Source organism: Lactuca virosa, chromosome 1, assembly GCF_052849685.1.
Source record: "Lactuca virosa cultivar CGN04683 chromosome 1, Lactuca_virosa_CGN04683_v6, whole genome shotgun sequence".
NCBI lineage: Eukaryota > Viridiplantae > Streptophyta > Magnoliopsida > Asterales > Asteraceae > Lactuca > Lactuca virosa.
The window spans coordinates 145,776,786-145,796,396 of record NC_136426.1 but is presented as its reverse complement, the minus strand read 5'-3'; the positions used below and the strand labels follow the sequence as shown (position 1 = coordinate 145,796,396).

The following is a 19,611-nucleotide window of genomic DNA, read 5'->3' as shown; positions in this document are numbered from 1 at the left end:
GGGCTAGTCAATTTAGAGATAGGGGTCGAAAACGACTTTTTGACAAATGATTATTTAGAATAAATAATCTTAACCAAGTTGTAGAATATGTCTCAAGGGTTCCGTACATATAAATAACGTTGAAATCCGAGTTATAACGAAGAACTTATGGTCCGTCGAAGTTTTACGGAAAAACCGGCACGACACCGGGAGACGTAAATAGTGAATTTACGATGGACGACTTTTTAGCCTTAGAAATATAAACAAAAATTGTAGTATACGTTAAACCGAGAACATACAAAAAAAAACGCCCAAATCTGACTTCGTATGAGGAAGTTATGAATTTTCTAAGATTTGGCTTAGCAGTGCACAGCCCGAAACTTGAATTTTAGATCGAGCGGTTTTTGGCCTATGCGACCTAAATGAGAGTTGAAGAACTCATTAATAGGAACTCAACGGTAAAAAGACGGACGAAAACAGAGTCCGTATGTAGAAGTTATGAATTTTACGCGGACATTTAACAGTATAATCTCCTCGTACTGTTAAATTTAAGATCGGTCGAGAATTGGCCGACGAAGTCAAAATGAAAGTTATAGATCTTATTTTTACCTACGCGTGGATATAAATAACGTCAAAAACGGAGGTCGTATGTGAAAGTTACGGATTTTAGAAGTCGGAAGTGTGCTGTGCGAAAATGGGTGATGTGGCACAATCTTGGCCATTGCTTTCTCCCCAAGTCTTGCCACTAGATGGTGACATGTGGCACCAAGTTCAGCCATTTTCACCCTATAAATAGAACCTCTCCCACCCTCATTTTCTTCACACATTTCCCATTCTTTCTTCTCTTTACTCTCTCTCTCTCTCTAGAACCTCTCTCTAGCCCCGAAACCCCCCGAAAAGCCTAGGGAACCTCCCTAGCACGAGGCGGAAGCCCCGGAGTGCTCGACGGCTCCGAGAAGAAGAGCTTTTCGGCTCGGGAACGCTGCTCCAAGCAAAGCCCGGTTTTCTATAAAACCCGTTGTAAGTGAGCTACGCCTACACTATTTTTAATATAGCTTTTATTTAATTATAGTAACGTTATTAGGAACTTATAATAAGTACTTGGGCTATTATTATGGGTTATATAAGTATTACGCTTATATAATAGTAATAATAGCTAGACTATTAATTAGTCTCGGCAAATAATAGACTAAACTCTAGTGGTAATAATACTAGGTTTCGTCGAAGGAAATTATTTTTAAGAAGCGAAGCGCTGTCTGAGTTCGGAATCACCACCTTTTCAAGTGAGTGCATGGTCCCTTTCATCTTACACATAGATATGAAGTATTTTATATAAACTACGTGTTATGTGTGCATATAATCTGTATACTTGCTATCTATGCTGGATGAACGATTTTATACAAGTTTTATATGATTTAAACTGTATATGTATTTATATCTACGTAATATGTTGGGTAAAACATGGGTAGATGAAATATGAGTTGGATGATGAGTTGAGATGTGATATAGACCATGAGGTAAGGGTGAGAGGTGGACGATGTGAGAAGCCTTGTTCCCAAATGCTGGCCCCGTCATCTAGCAGATTATGGATGACAACCACAGACTATTCTAGACAGTCCAGTGGAACACTAGCAGGCTCGCAACCTGTAGGTATTGTGAACGATGTGTTCACCGGTGTACTCTAAAAACCCATTGACATGTATTGCGAGTGGACTCTCGAAAATGATACTGTCAATAAACGAGATAACCCTAGCAGCTGTGCTCGAAGGACAATACTGGCAACTGTGCCTCACATAGAATGTCACAATTCTGGCAGCTGCGCCTAAGTGATAGAACTAGCAGCTGTGCTTGACAGCTGTGTCATTGACAATGATGGACTTCATACCTATTCCTTAGGAATGAATGAACGACAAATAGCTGATTCTTAGGGTAGATCCTTAAGAGTAAAGAAGATAATGGGGATGGGTAATTGGGTTAACTGTTTGATGATTAAACATAATAATTATATTATTGTGGGTTGAAAACCCTATGTACTCACCAGGTTTCCCAACCTGACCCACTCAGTTTATTTATATCACAGGTGCTGATATGAAGTCACATTACACTGAGAGATTAAGGAGATATAAATCACTAGTGATAATGAATGTAAGTTCTGTTTATGCTTATGTTTCTGTATTGACGATGACATCCCAAATGTTTTAAACTGAATAAAAATACTTTTCTTCAGAAATGCCTTGATAACGTATTTATCATGTTTTACTGGGAACAAATTCCGCAACATTTTTATTAAAAGAGGTACTCTGATTTTTATAAAGCATAAACAAAATCGGTCTTTTCTGGCCGTGATAATGGGGATGTCACAAACAAGGACCTTATGGAAAAGTACCATAAGCGAGCTCGTCAAGAAAAGTTTGAATTAGTCAAGTCACTCATGGCTTGCAAGATGAAAGAAGGGGAGTCGGTTGTATCTCATGTGCAAAGAATGCAACGCTAGATAGAGCGTTTGGTCAAGATCAACATTCACTTTGATGAGGAATTGGCCATTGACATGGTCTTGAACTCATTACCTGATTGTTATGGTCAGTTTATCCAAACTTACCATTTGAACAACACTGAGCAGACACTGGCCCAATTGCACAACTTGTTGCAGACAGCTGAAGCAGGGATGAAGGGTAAACGTATAGCCTCCACTCCTGCAAGTGCCCCTGTCTTGGCTATTGGACAGGGAAAGGGGAAAAAGAGGAAAGGTCCTCCTAAGCAAAATAGGAAGAGCAAGGCTCAAGCTGGGTCATCTATAAATTGCCCAAAGGCTAAGACCAATGCTACCATTCCCCATGTTTCTGATCCAAAGGATGCTGATTACTTTTATTGCAATGACAAAGGGCACTGGAAGAGAAGCTGCCCAAAATATCTGCAGGATATCAAAGATGGCAAAGTGAAGCCATCTTCAGCAGATATTTACACTATTTCTTCTAATAACTCATTATCTTCTCGTTCATGGGTCCTTGATACAAGATGTGGTTTTCACATATGATCTTATTTGCAGGGGCTAAAAGAAAGTGAGGAGATAGAGCGAGGAAGGATAAACTTGATCATGGGAAACAAGAAGTCTTCACCAGTGACCAAGATCGGAGTTTATCAACTTTTGCTTAGTAATGATGTTAGATTAGATTTATTGAATTGTTGCTATTCGTCTGAGATGACGAGAAACATTATTTCATTTCATGCATTGTTCAGACAAGGTTTTAAATATTCTTTTAATGATTTGAATGGTTCAATTTATGTTTATAAGAATGGTGTTTTCGTGTTTGAAGCTTTACCTTGTGATGGTGTGTATGAAACAGTGACTTGTGTTGATAGCTTAGGAAATAGTGTGTTTAATATTGACTTGTCTAATAGTATAGACAAGGCATGCTTGTGGCATTGTCGTCTTGGACACATTAACAAGAAACGCATAGCCCAACTCCAAAAGGATGGAGTGTTGGAATCATTTGACCTAAAATCAGATGATATGTGTGAATCTTGTCTTTTGGGAAAGATGACGAAATCACCATTCATAGGGTCTTGTGAAAGAGGTGAAGGTCTGTTGGATCTCATACATACAGATGTGTGTGGGCCCTTCACATCAACTACAAGGGATGCTAATCGATTCTATGTGACTTTCACTGATAATTATAACAGATATGGTTATATCTACTTAATCAAACATAAGTCAGAAACCTTTGAAAAGTTCAAAGAGTTTAAGAATGAGGTCGAAAATCAATTGGGCAGGAAGATAAAGGTACTTAGATCCGATATAGGCGGGGAGTATCTTAGTATCGAGTTCAACGACTATCTAAAAGAATGTGGGATAGTATCACAATTAACTCCTCCCAAGACACCACAGTTAAATGGTGTAGCTGAGAGGCGTAATCGAACCTTGTTAGACATGGTTCATTCTATGATGAGTCGTGCTTCGCTTCCTATTCACTTCTGGGGGTATGCCTTAGAGACAGCCGCCCACATCCTCAATTTTGTCCCTACAAAGAAGGTTGCCAAAACACCTCACGAAATGTGGACATGGAAAGTTCCCTCGTTAGCACATATTAAAGTCTGGGGTTGTGAAGCTTTCGTAAGACGAGAGACTCATGACAAGCTAGCAGCTAGGAGTGAGAAATGTGTTTTCATTAGTTACCCAAAACAGTCTTTTGGATATTTGTTCTACAGACCTAGTGAAAGCGTGGTCTTTGTAGCACGAAGAGGAGTCTTTCTAGAAAGAGAGCTCATATTCAAAGAGGACAGTGGGAGCACCATAGAGCTTGAAGAAATTTAAGAGTTAGCCAATGAAGGAACCTTAGATGACACTAGCACTCAACAAGAGGAAACAGTTCCTGTTGAACCAGTTGATAACTCATTACCTCTTCGAAGATCCACTAGGGTGAGAGTGCCACCTGAGTTGTATGGTTTTCATATTACTTCAGATGGTGACACATTCATCAGTGATAGGACACTGGTAAACTTAGATGAACCAGTTACTTATAAGGAAGCAATGGCAGGCCCAGAGGCTTCCAAGTGGAAAGAAGCAATGGACAGCGAGATTAAGTCCATGTATGACAACCAAGTTTGGAATTTGGTTGATAGTGCACCAGGTCGTAAGATAGTTGGGTGCAAATGGATCTTCAAGAAGAAGACAGACATGGATGGAAATGTGCACACATTCAAGGCTCGACTGGTTGCAAAAGGTTTCACTCAAACCCCAGGGGTTGACTATGATGAGACCTTCTCGCCAGTAGCTAAGATTAAATCTATTAGGATATTGCTCGCCATAGCTGCCTTTCATGACTATGAAATCTGACAGATGGATGTCAAGACTGCTTTCCTTAACGGGAAGTTGGCTGAGGATGTTTACATGAATCAACCAGAGGGTTTTGTTGATGCAAAGTTTCCCAATAGAGTGTGCAAGCTTGAGAAATCCATTTATGGATTGAAACAAGCATCTCGCAGCTGGAATCTTTGCTTCCATGAGAAAGTCAAAGAGTTTGGTTTCTCTAGAAGTGAAGATGAGTTTTGTGTGTATATGAAGGCTAGTGGGAGTATAGTAACTTTTCTGGTGTTATATGTCGATGACATATTACTCATTGGTAACGACGTTCCAACCTTGAAAGATGTTAAGTCTTGGCTTGGAAAGTGTTTTGCCATGAAAGACCTTGGAAAAGCTGCCTATATTCTTGGGATTAGAATATTGAGAGATAGAAAGAAGAGACTGATTGGACTTAGTCAGAGCACATACTTGGATAAGGTACTAAAGAGGTTTAGTATGGAAAATTCCAAGAAGGGAGAGCTACCTATCCAAAGCAATACCAAATTGAGTAAGACTCAATGCCCGAGTACAGATGAGGAAATAGCTGACATGAGTCGCGTACCTTATGCTTCCTCTGTCGGATCGATCATGTACGCTATGACATGTACTCGTCCTGATGTGGCATTTACTTTGAGCATGGTCAGTCACTATCAGGGAAACCCGGGTAGAGCTCATTAGATAGCGGTTAAGAATATACTCAAGTATTTGCGAAGGACAAAGGACTGGGTCCTTGTGCTTGGTGGCAATGATAGTTTGAGAGTAGATGGTTACAGTGATGCCAGCTTTCAAACGGATAGAGATAACTTCGGTTCTCAATCAGGTTGGGTATTTTTACTGAATGGAGGAGCAGTTACTTGGAAAAGTTCCAAGCAAGATATGGTGGCTGATTCTACTTGTGAATCATAGTACATAGCAGTGAGTGAAGCGTCGAAAGAAGCAACTTGGTTGAGGAACTTCATCGGAGATCTCGGAGTTGTTCCAACCATCCAGGAGCCTATGGAACTGTTCTGCGATAATGAGGGAGCGGTTGCCTTAACTAAGTAACCCAGAGATCATGGTAAAACCAGGCATATCGACAGAAAGTACCATTTCATCAGGCATAGAGTAGAAGATGGCCATCTTGTAGTAAAGAGGGTGTCATCTGAAGATAACCCAGCAGACCCCCTCATAAAGGGTCTGAGTAGGGCTAAGCATATTCAGCATGCTCGGAGCATAGGACTGAAAGATGATATTAGTTTTAGTAGTTAGATTAGTCTAGTTCAGAAACTTGTTACAAAGTAAATGTCATTGACTTTTGGTGATTAAATAATGAAGTATTATTTATGAGTTTGTTTACTGCCTTTTGTCAATTGTTTATTATTGTGTTTCATATTTTGCATGTTTTTACTTCCCGAATAATATGATCATTCAAACTCCACAGTCGCTCGTACTTTTGGAAGTAAGTAGTGAATCAAGACTGTCGTGAATTGGATTGCAAATTGTCTAAGGATAGACATGACAATAGAATTGCTGCAATGTTCATGAGTACTCAGAAATTGAGATTTGAGTATTGGATAAACCCTCGCTCAGAGTATCACTTCATGGAATTCATCACGAGTAATACTGAGACGATGATATCTTATAATCTTGAAACGAAGATATATGAGTTGTAATTTACAAAGTCGGTTATACATTGGTGATACGAAAAAGCATCAGTAACTTGGTGTTATAAAACGTATTGTCATGTATAATTTGATGAGTAAAAGATACAAGCATATGAGTCAACGTTTATTCGTTCCTTTTTCCCTAACCGGAAAAGCGATATTTGTGGGCCCCTCGATGATTTGGTGTTGACTTATGTGTTGGGCCCAGCTAGGACTAAATTGATGTGTTCAATTAGAAGTCCTACATCATCACAAATCAGAAATCGGGAAACAGAGATTCTGGATAAAGAGATTGATTACATTCCATGTCTTATGTCTGGGGATATCTTGTAGAACGAAGGATTATATGATCACTTATCTAAGGACACGTAACTGACTGGGTCAAAGTTCAACAACAGCTTTTGGAAGCTACAATTTGCTGGTCAAATTTAGAAGTCATACTAGCAATCATAGTTACAGTCTTATCCAAGTGGGAGACTTTTGGATTAGGTGTCTAAGCTCATAACTATAATTGGTATGTACTTGAATTGATAGCAGCACAGTCCTTTTGGGTTGCCCTCAAACCTAGCAACTGGACAAGGAAATTATGAAAGGAGAGATATTGATTTATTATAAGATTAATAAATTAATATAAATGATTTATTAATATGTTAAAAGATTAATATATTAATTAGAAATCATAAGGTTTAATTAATAGTTAGCCAGAAATTAATTAGAATTAATTTTGGGGTTAATTGTATTAATTATAAAGTGCAGGGACTAGTTTGCAATTATCAAATAGTTGAGTGGAAGGTTCCACAACCCTCTTGGAAGGGGGTGGACAAAATCTATAGGGGAAACCCTAAGGATTTCGTCCAAGGGGCTTGGATAAGGCCTTTGGATTAGCTTAGGCCCCAAGCAAAGGAGTATTAGGGTTTTCCCTAAACCCTAGATCCCTCAGCTATATAAGGAGCCTCCCAGCTCCTAAATTTGGCCACTCCTTCCCTTGTGAAACCCTAGGGCCGATTTTTGCATACCCTACTCTCTGCTTCAAGTTTCCTTCTTTCTAGCTTTTGGGTGTGACTCCATTAGAGGCATTACATTTGTGGTGCTAGGCTTCCAAGAAGATCAAGTTCAAGAGGATTAACAATTGTTTGCTATAACAATTGTAAGGTATGTAATTCTAAAACCCTAGTTTGTTAATTTCAAAAATAGCCTCTCCCCTCTAGGGTTCTTGTTTTGCAATTCAAAGTTATATGTTCAATAGTTAAAACATAGATCCAAAGTAGGTTGCATGTGAACTTAGGAATTGTTTTCTAGTTTATTTGTTTCACCTAAAACCCATCAACTATTACATCATCTACTAATGCTTAGCCCCGAAACACGGACGTTACAATGTGATTATAGACATGGATTGGTTAAGCCCCCACCATGCTGACATTATGTTCCACGAGAAGGCCATTAGCCTTCACCTCCCTAATCAAGAAACCTTAACAGTTTACGGCGATATGCCTGGCGTCAATCTTTGTCTTATCTTGTGCATCAAGGCACAAAAGTGCCTGCACAAAAGAATCATGCATTTCTCGCTCACGTGGTGGGTAAGCGAAAAGAAGAGACGAACCTCAATGATATCCCAGAAGTGCGGGACTTTCCCTATATATTCCCTGAAGATCTCCCAGGAGTACCTCCCGAGCGACAGGTCGAAACTCTGAATTGACCTTGTACCCGGGGCAATGCCAATTGCCAAATCACCCTACAGGTTAGCTCCTTCCAAAATGCAAGAGTTATCGAGCCAATTAAGCAAACTCACGGATAAAGGATTCAACAGGCCGAGTTTCTCACCCTAGAGAACTCCGGTCTTGTTCGTCAAAGAAGAAAGACAGATCCTTCAGAATGTGCGTCGACTATAGGGAGTTGAACAAACTTACCATCAAGAACCGATACCCACTCCCACGAATTGATGAGCTATTCGACCAGCTTCAAGGAGCTAGTTATTTCTCTAAAATAGATCTAGGATCCGGTTATCATCAGCTCCGAGTCCGGGAAGAAGATATTCCAGAAAGCTGCTTTCCAAACTTGATATGGTTATTTTGAATTCGTTGTTATGCCCTACGGTCTGACGAATGCCCCTGCAGCATTCATGGACCTCATGAACCAAGTTTGCCGCCCATTCCTAGTCAACATTGTAATTGTTTTCATCGATAACGTACTCGTCTGCTCACGGAACAAGAACGAACACGGTCAACACCTACGACAGGCTTGGGAGGCATCAAAGCCGGAGAATGCCACGAAGGAAGCACTGTGGGGAAATGGGAAAGGATTACGATAGATTTCATAACCAAGTTACCTAAGACGGCAGACAGATTGGATGACATCTGGGTGATTGTCGATAGGTTAACAAAATCCGCCAATTTTCTACCAATCAAGGAGACATACAAAATGGAGAGGCTAACATGAATCTACATAAGAGAGAACGTGAGGCTCCATGGGAAACCGATATCTATTATCTCAGATCGAGATAGTAGATTTACTTCACGATTCTGACAGTCGCTCCAGAAGGAAATGGGAACACAACTAGACATGAGCACTGCTTACCACCCTCAAACCGATGACCAAAGCGAGCGAACCATCTAAACGCTTGAAGATATGCTCCGATCCTGTGTGATTGATTTCGACAGGGCATGGGATACCCACTTGCCCTTAATTGAGTTCTCGTATAATAACAGCTATCACATGACCATTAAGGTTGCTCCTTTTGAGGCTTTGTATGGTCGCAAATGCAGATCGCCTCTTTGCTGAGCTGAGGTGAGAGACACCCAGTTAGCAAGGGGACAAACATCAAATAGCACTCTTACAGGACCCGAGATCATTCAGGAAACGATGGAGAAAATAATTCAAATCAAGGCACGACTCCAAGCATCGCGAGACCGACAAAAGAGCTATGCTGATAAACGGCGAAAACCTCTGGAATTTCAAGTCAGAGATCGGGTGCTATTGAAGGCCTTTCCCTGGAAAAGGATGATCCGTTTTGGGAAGCGGGGAAAACTAAATTCGCGCTACCTCGGGGCATTCGTGATTCTTGCCCGGATTGGTCCGGTGGCGTATAGGCTGCAGCTACCTGCGGAGCTCATCAACGTACACCCCGTGTCGAATCTGAGAAAGTGCTTATTAGATGAAACTCTCGTTGTACCCTTTGATGAGATCGAGGCGAAAGAGAATCTACTGTTCGTCGAAGAGCCGGTTGAGATTATGGACAGAGAAGTGAAGCGTACAAAAACAAAGCCGCATTCCGATTGTGAAGGTTCGATGGAACGCTAAGCGTGGTCCGGAATTCACATGGGAACGCGAAGACCAGATGAAGCAGAAGAACCCTAACCTATTCTCTAGTTCTTAGTATTATCATTCAGAAGAATTTCGGGACGAAATTCCCTCTAACGGGGTGATGATGTCACAACTAGCATTTCGGCTAGGAAATTATGTCTATATGTAACCAACTCTTGTTGTAGCTTGTAACACTATGGTGCTGTTTGTTTTTTCTGGGGCAAAATGTCTGCAGTCTGCGGACCACATCTGTAGACATCTGCAGTAGAAGAGGTGGACCAAACGTCTGCAGTCTGAATTAAGAAGACTGTTGTTTTTTAACATCTGCAGACTACTAAAATAAACTAAAATCTAAATAAACTGATTTTTTTTAACTTCAAAGTGGTTTTTTAATATTTAATGACTTTATTATAAATAATTAACAAATCTAGATCAACTTTTATATATTATTGTATAAAAAGTGAAAATAAAATGGTACGAATTAACGTATATATTTGATAAAAACAACAATTTTGGTCGTAAAGTTATACCTAAACATTTTAATTAGGGATCAAAGATTTTAATACATAAAATTGATGGAAATAAACTTTGATTTTAAAATGAAAATTTTCATTTTACTATTTCAATTAAACCAATTAAAAACGTATCATAAATATTTTTCCAAGAAATTGATGATACTGTATTAAATAATGTTTTATAAAATTTGGCACAAAAAATATAAAACAATATTAAGATTTTTTTTTCATATTTATATAAACAGCTTCAACGAACGATAATAAATCTATATTTATAGATTTGTCAAAAAGGTCATGTTTGTATCATGGATCATTTTTCTTAAAGTATTGTAATTTTTTTTCCAAATTGTTTATCATTAATAAAGTTGGAATAAATAAAAGTTAAAAAAAACAAAGATATATGTGTTTATCATTAATAAAATTGGAATAAATATAAGTTTAAAAAAAACAAAGATATATGTGTTTATCATTAATAAAATTGGAATAAATATAAGTTTAAAAAAAACAAAGATATATGTGTTTATCATTAATAAAGTTGGAATAAATCTAAGTTTAAAAAAAAACTAAAAAAACAAAGATATATGTGTTTTTTTTTATTCTAGAAGATGTCTGAAGATGTTAGAAGACTATGGTCCACATCTGCGCCAAGAAGAGGACACGCAGACATTTTTAGGTCTGCAGACTTCGAAAAAACAAACAGTCTGTGAATGCTGATGTCTGCGTGTGGTCTGTGTGTCGCAGACAGAAGAGGATAAGAAGATCTGCAGACAAAAAACAAACAGCACCTAAGGCGATGTTATACATAATACTCATTCAAAAATAACTATTCGAATCAAAACTCATTCGTAAATCCCTAAACCTAATTCAATACATTTCATACACTCGACTTTGAGTCGTAACCTTAACTTCCCGGTTCAAACATAATACTGGGCCTAATGGGCCAATAAACCCACAACTTGATTATTTGGGTTAAGGAACCTCATTTGGGCCCTAAATGGACCCACATTCATTTAACTATAGCATTTTAGGCCATAGGACTTTTATGGGCCTTATTGGGCCTAAAATGTCTCACTTTGCTTTCATTGACCTTAATAGGCCGAAAACTCATTTCCTTTGTCATTTTGGGCCGTAAACACATATGTGGGCCCAATGAGCTGAAATTTTTTAAATTGGGCTATCATATTCTCAGTTTGTATTCAAGCCCAATACCCAATCTTCTCCTCCTTCTCATTCTCGGCCCATGTATATAAAAAAAACCTTAACTAATTCAAACACTTGACACCTCAATATTACATTTTGTATATCCATGTATTTTACCCAACAAATATCTATACAATTAGGAGTTAACCCACCATGTATTAACCACCCAATCACTTCTTCTCTTCTCTTCATTAATTTCGGCCAAGGGAACCCCCACCACCACCTCCATTTTCACTTCCAAGTCACTAAATTCCTCTCTAGAACTTCAAACAAAATCCATCCATTCTTCCAAATTTTCGTGTGTACTTGTGTGAGTCCAAGGATAATCCATCAAAATCCATTCATTTTGGTAAGCTACTTCCACTCAAGAAGTTTGACTTCATGTTTATGTTAAACTTATTACTCTTAATCACACCATTTTATGACTCTTGTTTCTTAAAACTTCCTAGAACTCGAAAATCCCTTCAAGGAGCTTGCTAGGACCGAAATTTTCTACAATATTCTTCAAAAACCGAATCCATCAACCCAATGTGAGTTCATACCCCTTATTTTCGGTTTTTACTTTGTTTTGGGGGAGAATACAAGTTGCTTTGTGTAGATCTATGTGTATATGCATGTATATGTGTGTTTTTCATGATTTGTGTTGTGATTATGTGTTGAAATCTTCATAAACTCGAAAAATATGCTAACACATGATGGTATTGTGAAACAAACTACTAGATGCAACATAATATGAAAATGAAAGGATTAAATCATTTCAAGGATGTTTGAAACTAAGAAAAATCATGTAAAGGGCCAAAAAATTGACAAAGTAAACAAGAAGTGAGGATCTTTTGTCAACTCACGGTTTTAAGAGGACTAAAAGAGTCATTTTTAAACAAAAAGGGGTCTTTATGATATTCATGTTTTTAAAAGGGCCAAAAGTGTAGATTATCACAAAATGGGCCTCAAAGTGTGCCTTCACGGTTTTATGGGCTAAACTTGTAAATTTTTGGCTTTTATGATTTAAATTGTCATTTTAGACAAATTTGAGCCAAAAATGTAAATTTTCGGTTAAAAGGGATGAAAATGTAAATTTATTTAAACTTGGGCCAAAAAGATAAATTTATACACAATTGGGCCGAAAATGTCAATTTTCATAAAAATTAGGCCAAAAGTGTAAATTCTAATAAAAGAGGGCTAGAAATGCTATTTCGTTTAAAACAAGCCCTAAAATATAAACTTTTGGTCTTAAGGGACCTAAAGTGTCATTTTTACCCAAAATGTGCCTTAATTGTAAATTTTCGGTTTTAAGGACCAAAAATGTATTTTTTTTACAAAAAGTGGGCATTTTGTATCATTTTGGTAAATAATTGAACAAGAACGAACAATACAATAACAAACGAGTTAATTACGTCAAACTCACTTCTATTGGGCCTTAGTGGTCCATTTACATGCTTATTGGGCCTGGAATATACATTACATGTTTATTGGGCTTTTTGTAGCCCATATACATGCTTGTTGGGCCTGAAATATACATTACATATTTATTGGGCCTTTGTAGCCCATATAAATGCTTGTTGGGCCTGGAATATACACTTACATGTTTATTGGGCTTTTGTAGCCCATATACATGCCTATTGGGCCTGAAATATACACTTACATGTTTATTGGGCCTCTGTGGTCCATTTATATACTCGTTGGGCTTTGCAACCTTAAAACATACCCGAAAGCATTAATTACTACATTAAACGGTGTGATACAATATTCGCGTAAATATAGTTAAGGTTCTTGTGAGACACGTTCATTCATTCGTACTTACCTAGTGTACAACCTTTAGCTTGTAGTTATAACCAGAGTCTCCTGGAGGGAGAGCGAGATTTTGTGTATAGATCTGTATGGGGTTGACACCCCACATCTGAGCTGTTCGCTACAGTTAGACTAGGCCAGTCTAGGGTGACAAACATTACCTTAAACAAGTCGGCGTTTGAAAAACGTCATGACGGACGGATCAGTTATTATCAAGTATGGTTATAACGACTTACAAAGAAATTAACTCCACTGTAAATTTACGGAATACATAAACAATTCTACAATTACAATTTTATACAAACACCAACTTACGGTCTATGGGTATAAATTCTACAACACTTTTGCAAGCAGAAAATATCGGATTTTTTGGGAAAAACTTATACCATACATCACCTTCTACTAACACAGAAAACATGAGATTTTCTAGAATATTTTCCTTATACATTTTCAAAACACACATGCATTAATACAAGATTTGATACAAAGCTTTCAAACCATTTACTTCTTTTACAGAAAATATCGGATTTTCTGAGGTCTACAAAGTGATACAAATTTTTCATACAAATACACTTATGAACTCACCAACATTATATATATTGACCGTTTTCCAAATAACTTGTATTCTCATGAAACCGTTAAACAGGTGGACATCAAGGTCATGTGGAAATTTGTTGCATTTCGTTGCTATTATAAACATTGATATTTTGGGATGTAACTCTTGTAAACAATTACAATGATGTAAACTTAGTATCGTTGTATTATTTCTCGTGTGATGATGATGCATGCTTTGTTTCCATTATATTCACTGTGATGATATTACAAGATGAAGTCACCTCAACCCCTGGATGTTTCCGCCGTACACTTCGGTTCGGGGGTGTGACAAAAAACCTACGGTTTTGCGGGCTATTTTTGGACAATTCCTAATTTTTGGCTAAAAATGGTTAATTGCTTTCTTAATTTGGCTAGATTAGTAATTAGCCCATAGAAATATAACCGTTCAAAGTGTTAGGAAATTATAACGATAATGACTAGGATCTTGAGGTATGTTTAAGGATCTTAAGGCTTTGTTAATATCAAGGATCCTGAATATGGTTTTGGGATCCTGCTCCTAACAGCTTGCGTCTACAATAATCTTCCCATGGTCTTCAAATCCCTTAACCTTCTATTGGGTTCAATGATCAATCATCTACAATTTACAAATATGGTCAAGGTTCTAAAAGCTCGTCATGACATGCCATGGCTCTGAGGCTTGTACTGGACGCCGAACTTTAACAAAATATTGTCTTAAGTCACACACACACACACACACACACACATATATATATATATATATATATATAAGAAAATAGATATAAATTATTAATTATATATAAAATTGTCGCCTTAAGTCACGACTACGTGACTCGTAAAAGTTTAAGGTTTGATATTGCCGTCAACACACGTCTATATCAAGTCGCAAGTGAATCAAATTGAGTCATTGTCCCTAATCGTTTGTTCAAAACTTTAAGCATATAATAAAGGCTTGGTCTATCCACCACTGCCTAAACTCAATCTGATATCAAAGGGTATAATATAAGTTTTTTAATGATAACAATTAAAAGGGTATACTAATCAAATCATTAAAATAATAATTTAAAATCATTAAGAAATGTTTAAAAAGACAAGATGATGATAAATATAACATTTTAAAGTTTATCAAGTGACCAATATAATATTTTAATACTTAAAAATAATATCGATGTATTATTTCGAATCAAACCCTTGGTCCATTCTCTTTTACTCCTTCCGTAAACATGTATTAATAAAATAATATCTATGTATTATATCGATTTTAATGCATGAAATACAACATAAAAGTTTTTATCCATGTTCTTGTGTCGATACATTTAGAAATTTAATTATTTATGAAAATATCAAAGCTATTATTGATCAGATAAATTTTTATATGTTAAATTATTATTTTAAATTAATAACATGTAATATGGTCGTTTCTGATGTCAATGTCATCTTCAATTATTTAAAACCCAAAGTAATAAATAATACAATTAAAACTTTTATTTTATTAGATTTATAGTTATTAATATCACTTTAATATTAAATTATTTAACATGACTTCATTTCATGTACATGTAAACTACAAAATTTCATGAATACGCAACTAAAGTCAAACCTAATCACTATCGTTTTCCTTTTATAAATATATGAAATATATGGTTGATTAAAATGATCATCAAATAAAATAAATGTCACATAAATAGTAAAATTCATATCAAACATGAGAAAACAAATAACGTAAACAACAAGAAAATCGTTTAAAAGAAGCAAAAAGAACAAAAGGATTTATATCCCCCGTAAACTATTTATAGGACCACATTATTAAAAAATTTAGTTTTAGGGTACACACAGCCATACAGTTTTTAAGATTTTAGTTTTAGTTTTAAAAAAAAAAAACTTGAAAAGCTTCGATATGTTTAACTTAAACAAAAAAACTTTTTTATATTTTTGTAAATGGACATATATATCTTTTTTCTTTAAATTATGTTCTGTTTAGAATTTTAAAAAAATATCATAATATTTCAAAAACTTTTAACTAATTTTATTAAACATTAATATATAAATAAAAATTACAACTTTTATCTTTAAATCTGTAACTACCAACTAATTTTATCAAAAACTTTTTTAAGTTTTATTCAATCAAAATGAATGATCTTCCAATACAAACGAATGGACCAAACAAACCCTGTGGTTTAAATTTTTTCAAACCAAACAACAAATTTACAGACTTCTCAAATTCACCACATATATTCTTTCAAGAAACCAAAAAAACCTAAAAAGATGTATTAACGTAGAGAGAGAAAGAAAGAGAGAGGGGGGAAAGAGAGAGAGAGAGAGAGAGAGAGAGAGCAGTGGGGAAAGGTAAAGGTGAGGCGAGAAACTCATTTGCAGAAATACCATCCAGCCAAGGTGACTCTCTCTCACACACACGCACTCTCCTTCGACCCTAATCAATCAATCGGTCGATCGATCTATCAGGTTTGTTGTTAATTTTTATCGCTAATCTAATCATCTATGCCCATTTGTTTTTTTCATCCATCTTCTCAACTTCCCTTTTGAGAACTTTTCGTTTTTGGTGTCTATTCATTCAGATAACGGAACCCAGATTCTTGTGGTAGTTCGGGTGTTCTTGGATTCCATTTTTACGGACGATGATTGTCGGTAATTGGTAAGATAAGGTTGGGACTTGACCGGGTTTTCTGGATTTTATGATCTTTTGGATTTCTTTGCTTGTACTCTTGAAGCCCCTTGTGTGATACGTTCTAAATTTAGGGAAATTGTTTCTGCGTATGGGGTACAACTTACAAGCATCTCTTTTTTCTACAAATTTCACGATGCGTTTAACCTAGATCGTTCCGTGAACAAACAGGAATCTCGAACCGATTTGGGTTTCGTTTTCGCTGAACGTAAGATCGATATCCGGATCTCTTTAGTTGTTGCAAACTGTTTATTGAGATAAGCTCGAGGGAAATAAATCAAAATCAAATCTGTTACATCTGCGATTTTTTATCGGAGAGAAAAACAATCAACGTTTGGGATGCATCCTGCTGCTGCTTCAAGGGATTGATTTTATCATCTTCAAGCTGTTAATTGATCAAGAGCTTTTAGAAAAATGGATAAAAAGAAAGTTGTGGCAGCCGTGGGAGATGAGGAAGCCTTATTTTTGTTAGGAAATCATACAAACCATGAATCTGATGAGATGGAAACCGATGAAACTAGAATAGAGACTCAAAATAACGATACTGTAACCTGCAAATCAGACGACAGGGATGATGAAAACGTGGTGTTCTCAAAAGAATCATCACCTCTTGTAAGTAAATCCACCTTGCTCTCAACAGATTCTGGAGCTATAAAATTTGAAAAATGTTCACAAGAGAAGAAACTTAGTAGACAAGATAGGATTGAATTGGGGCGATTGTTTCAAGGTGCAGTGAGTTCCCATGATTGGGAACTCGCAGAAAGTTTGATCTCTTTAGCAGATCCACAAACACTTAACGATGCTCTCTGCATTTCACTCGATTCAATTTGGTTTTTGAGCACCCATCATGAACTCGATGGAATCACTGCTTTAATCAAAACCATAATCTCCAATGGTGCTTCTGATTTCACAAGAGCAGCATTAAGAACTTCCTTCTTAGCTTCATGTGTTTCCGCCTGTCAAAGCCGCACTATGAGCCTTGCAGATACCGTATCCGTAATGGCAAAACGGTAATTTTCTTTTCCCCTTCCCCTTCCTCTTCCTCTTCCTCTTCACCTTTTCTGTTATTTAATCGATAGCACCCTGATTTTTTTTCCTTTTAGGTTACATGAACGATTACAGGAGTGTAATGGGGATGAAGTGTTAAAAGCCGAAGCTGGTGCTAAAGTCCAGAAGTTCACGGAATGGGCATTGAAATGTATAGGATTCCATTCCCGTTGTCAAGGGAATAAAGACAGAGTGAATCAGAATTCCGCTGCTCAGGTTCAATTACAGTTGTCAGCTTTCAAGACTTTCTTGGATCTTGCTGGGAATCATTTAACAGGGAAGGATTTCACAGAAGCATTCGATGCAGCTTGTTTTCCTCTTACTTTATTTTCTAGTTCTTTTGATCCTGGTTGGGCATCAGGTATGTCAGCAACTGCAATTCAAGGTTTGCTGGCCATGTTAGTAGAAGGAGGCGCCGATAATGTCAATCAATGCTTTCTTGAAGCTTCAAGATTCGGAAGCACAGAGCTTGTTCGCATCTTATTGCAAGTAAGTTTTTTTTTTTTTTTGGATGGAATGGAATCACTGATTCCATTCCACTCTTCTCTGATTCCATTCCACTCTTCTCTGATTCCATTCCATTCCAGATTGCTCAAAGAAACAGCTTGGATGTAGACGTTGATTTAGCCCTAGGATTTGCCTCCCACTACTCAAAAATCTCCACCATGGAATGTCTAGTGGAAGAAGGAAACGCGATGGCTTTCCTGGGCCCACTAATGAGAGCTGCCGAACGCGGTTGCATGCAGGTGGTCCAGTGGTTCGTGAAACGAGGCTGCCGGGACATGGAACTTTGTCTAGCCCTAACCGCCGCCACCTCCTCCAGCCAAGTCGACATCGCCGCCTATCTCCTCCCTCACGTCCCCCAACACGTCCTAGCGGCACTCAGTATCGAAATCCTCAAAGCCGCCGGAGAACGCTCCGGCGGCTCCCTAGAAGGTGTCGCCTTCCTCCTCCAATCCAATTTCCTCGGCGACCCTGCCGCCACGTACGCGGTGGCGGATTCGATTTCGCGGTCGGATGACGACTCGGTGGCGCCGGAGCTCCGGAAGTTTTTACAGGAGGAGTGGTCGGAGGCGGCGTTTTTCGCCGGAGTGAGCTCCGGCGAGGTTCATTACTTTAATTTTGTTAGTATTTCAAAGTGGGGTGAATCTCCGATTAGTTTGATGGATTTACCGGGGCCTTTGAGGGTGGCGATTGCGTATTTACCGCTGTATAGGGAGTGTGTGAAGGCGGGCGGTTGTTTGTTGTCGCAGCAGCTGAGGGGGCGGTTGGTGGAGGCGGTGAAGCGGTTGAGTGGGGTGGTGATGGAGGAGGCGGGACAGGGGCGGGAGCTGTTGGGGGTCTTGGAGCAACACCTTCCTCCATTTTTGTTGAAGGGATGATAATGATGATGATGATGGTAATGATATGATGTGATGAAATGTGTTGTGTTTTAAGAAGTGATGAAGAAATTTTGGATCTTTGTGGGTCCTGTTGAATGAATGAATGAATCTTGTGTCAAATGATCTTTGTAGAAGTGATATGACAATAGAGATTTGTGAAAGCTTAAGTGGCATTATTCCAATCTTTTAAGAATTTCACTTTGGTAATGTGGTGTTTGGATTTTGCATGAGTTTTTTCATAGTTTTAAAAGATTTAACTATAATGATATGATCAAATGTGGATTAAATGAAATTTGTGTACGAGGGTTCTAAAGTTTGTTTATTAAAAGTAGAATGGTAACTAAATACTCAATAGGCCTTTAAGCATAAGGTGTGTCAAACAAAGAGTAAAGACACAAATAGTAAGGATGCCATTTGAAGTTGTTTACCTTTAAATTGGGAATAACATGGATCATTCTTTGTTGATGAGTTTAATAACCTTACGAGTTCCATTTATATTTTTGGAATTACAAGTCATTTATTTGGATTTCCACATTATTCTAAAAAGTTGATTTTTTTGAAACGACAATATTTTATAATTAAGTTAAAAGAAACTAGCAAGATGTTAGAAAATTAAAAAGAGTGGCTGACAAGAACAATTACGTTTATTCACCTCTATTTC

At 37.4% G+C, this 19,611-nt stretch overlaps 1 protein-coding gene across 3 annotated transcripts; it reads left to right on the top strand.

Annotated features, from left to right (window-relative positions):
- The first annotated feature begins 16,089 nt into the window (after positions 1 to 16,089).
- LOC145159443 (Ankyrin repeat family protein) lies at positions 16,090 to 19,157 on the top strand. 3 transcript variants are annotated; one of them, XM_079078452.1, is made up of 5 exons: positions 16,090 to 16,301; positions 16,415 to 16,491; positions 16,693 to 17,531; positions 17,625 to 18,057; positions 18,156 to 19,157. In XM_079078452.1, exons 3-5 carry the CDS (start codon positions 16,936 to 16,938, stop codon positions 18,948 to 18,950), a joined length of 1,824 nt encoding a protein of 607 aa, XP_078934578.1. In that variant the 5' UTR covers positions 16,090 to 16,301; positions 16,415 to 16,491; positions 16,693 to 16,935; the 3' UTR covers positions 18,951 to 19,157. The 3 variants fall into 3 exon arrangements, with proteins under 3 accessions (XP_078934578.1, XP_078934569.1, XP_078934563.1); XM_079078443.1 differs by having other exon boundaries at positions 16,415 to 16,501; XM_079078437.1 differs by having other exon boundaries at positions 16,415 to 16,617.
- Positions 19,158 to 19,611: the final 454 nt, after the last annotated feature.

Coding starts and splice junctions, on each gene's coding strand:
- LOC145159443 (XM_079078452.1), top strand. CDS start 16,936: ATGGATAAAAAGAAAGTTGTGGCAGCCGTGGGAGATGAGGAAGCCTTA. Junction 17,532..17,624: donor GTATCCGTAATGGCAAAACG/GTAATTTTCTTT, acceptor TTTTCCTTTTAG/GTTACATGAACGATTACAGG. Junction 18,058..18,155: donor TTGTTCGCATCTTATTGCAA/GTAAGTTTTTTT, acceptor ATTCCATTCCAG/ATTGCTCAAAGAAACAGCTT.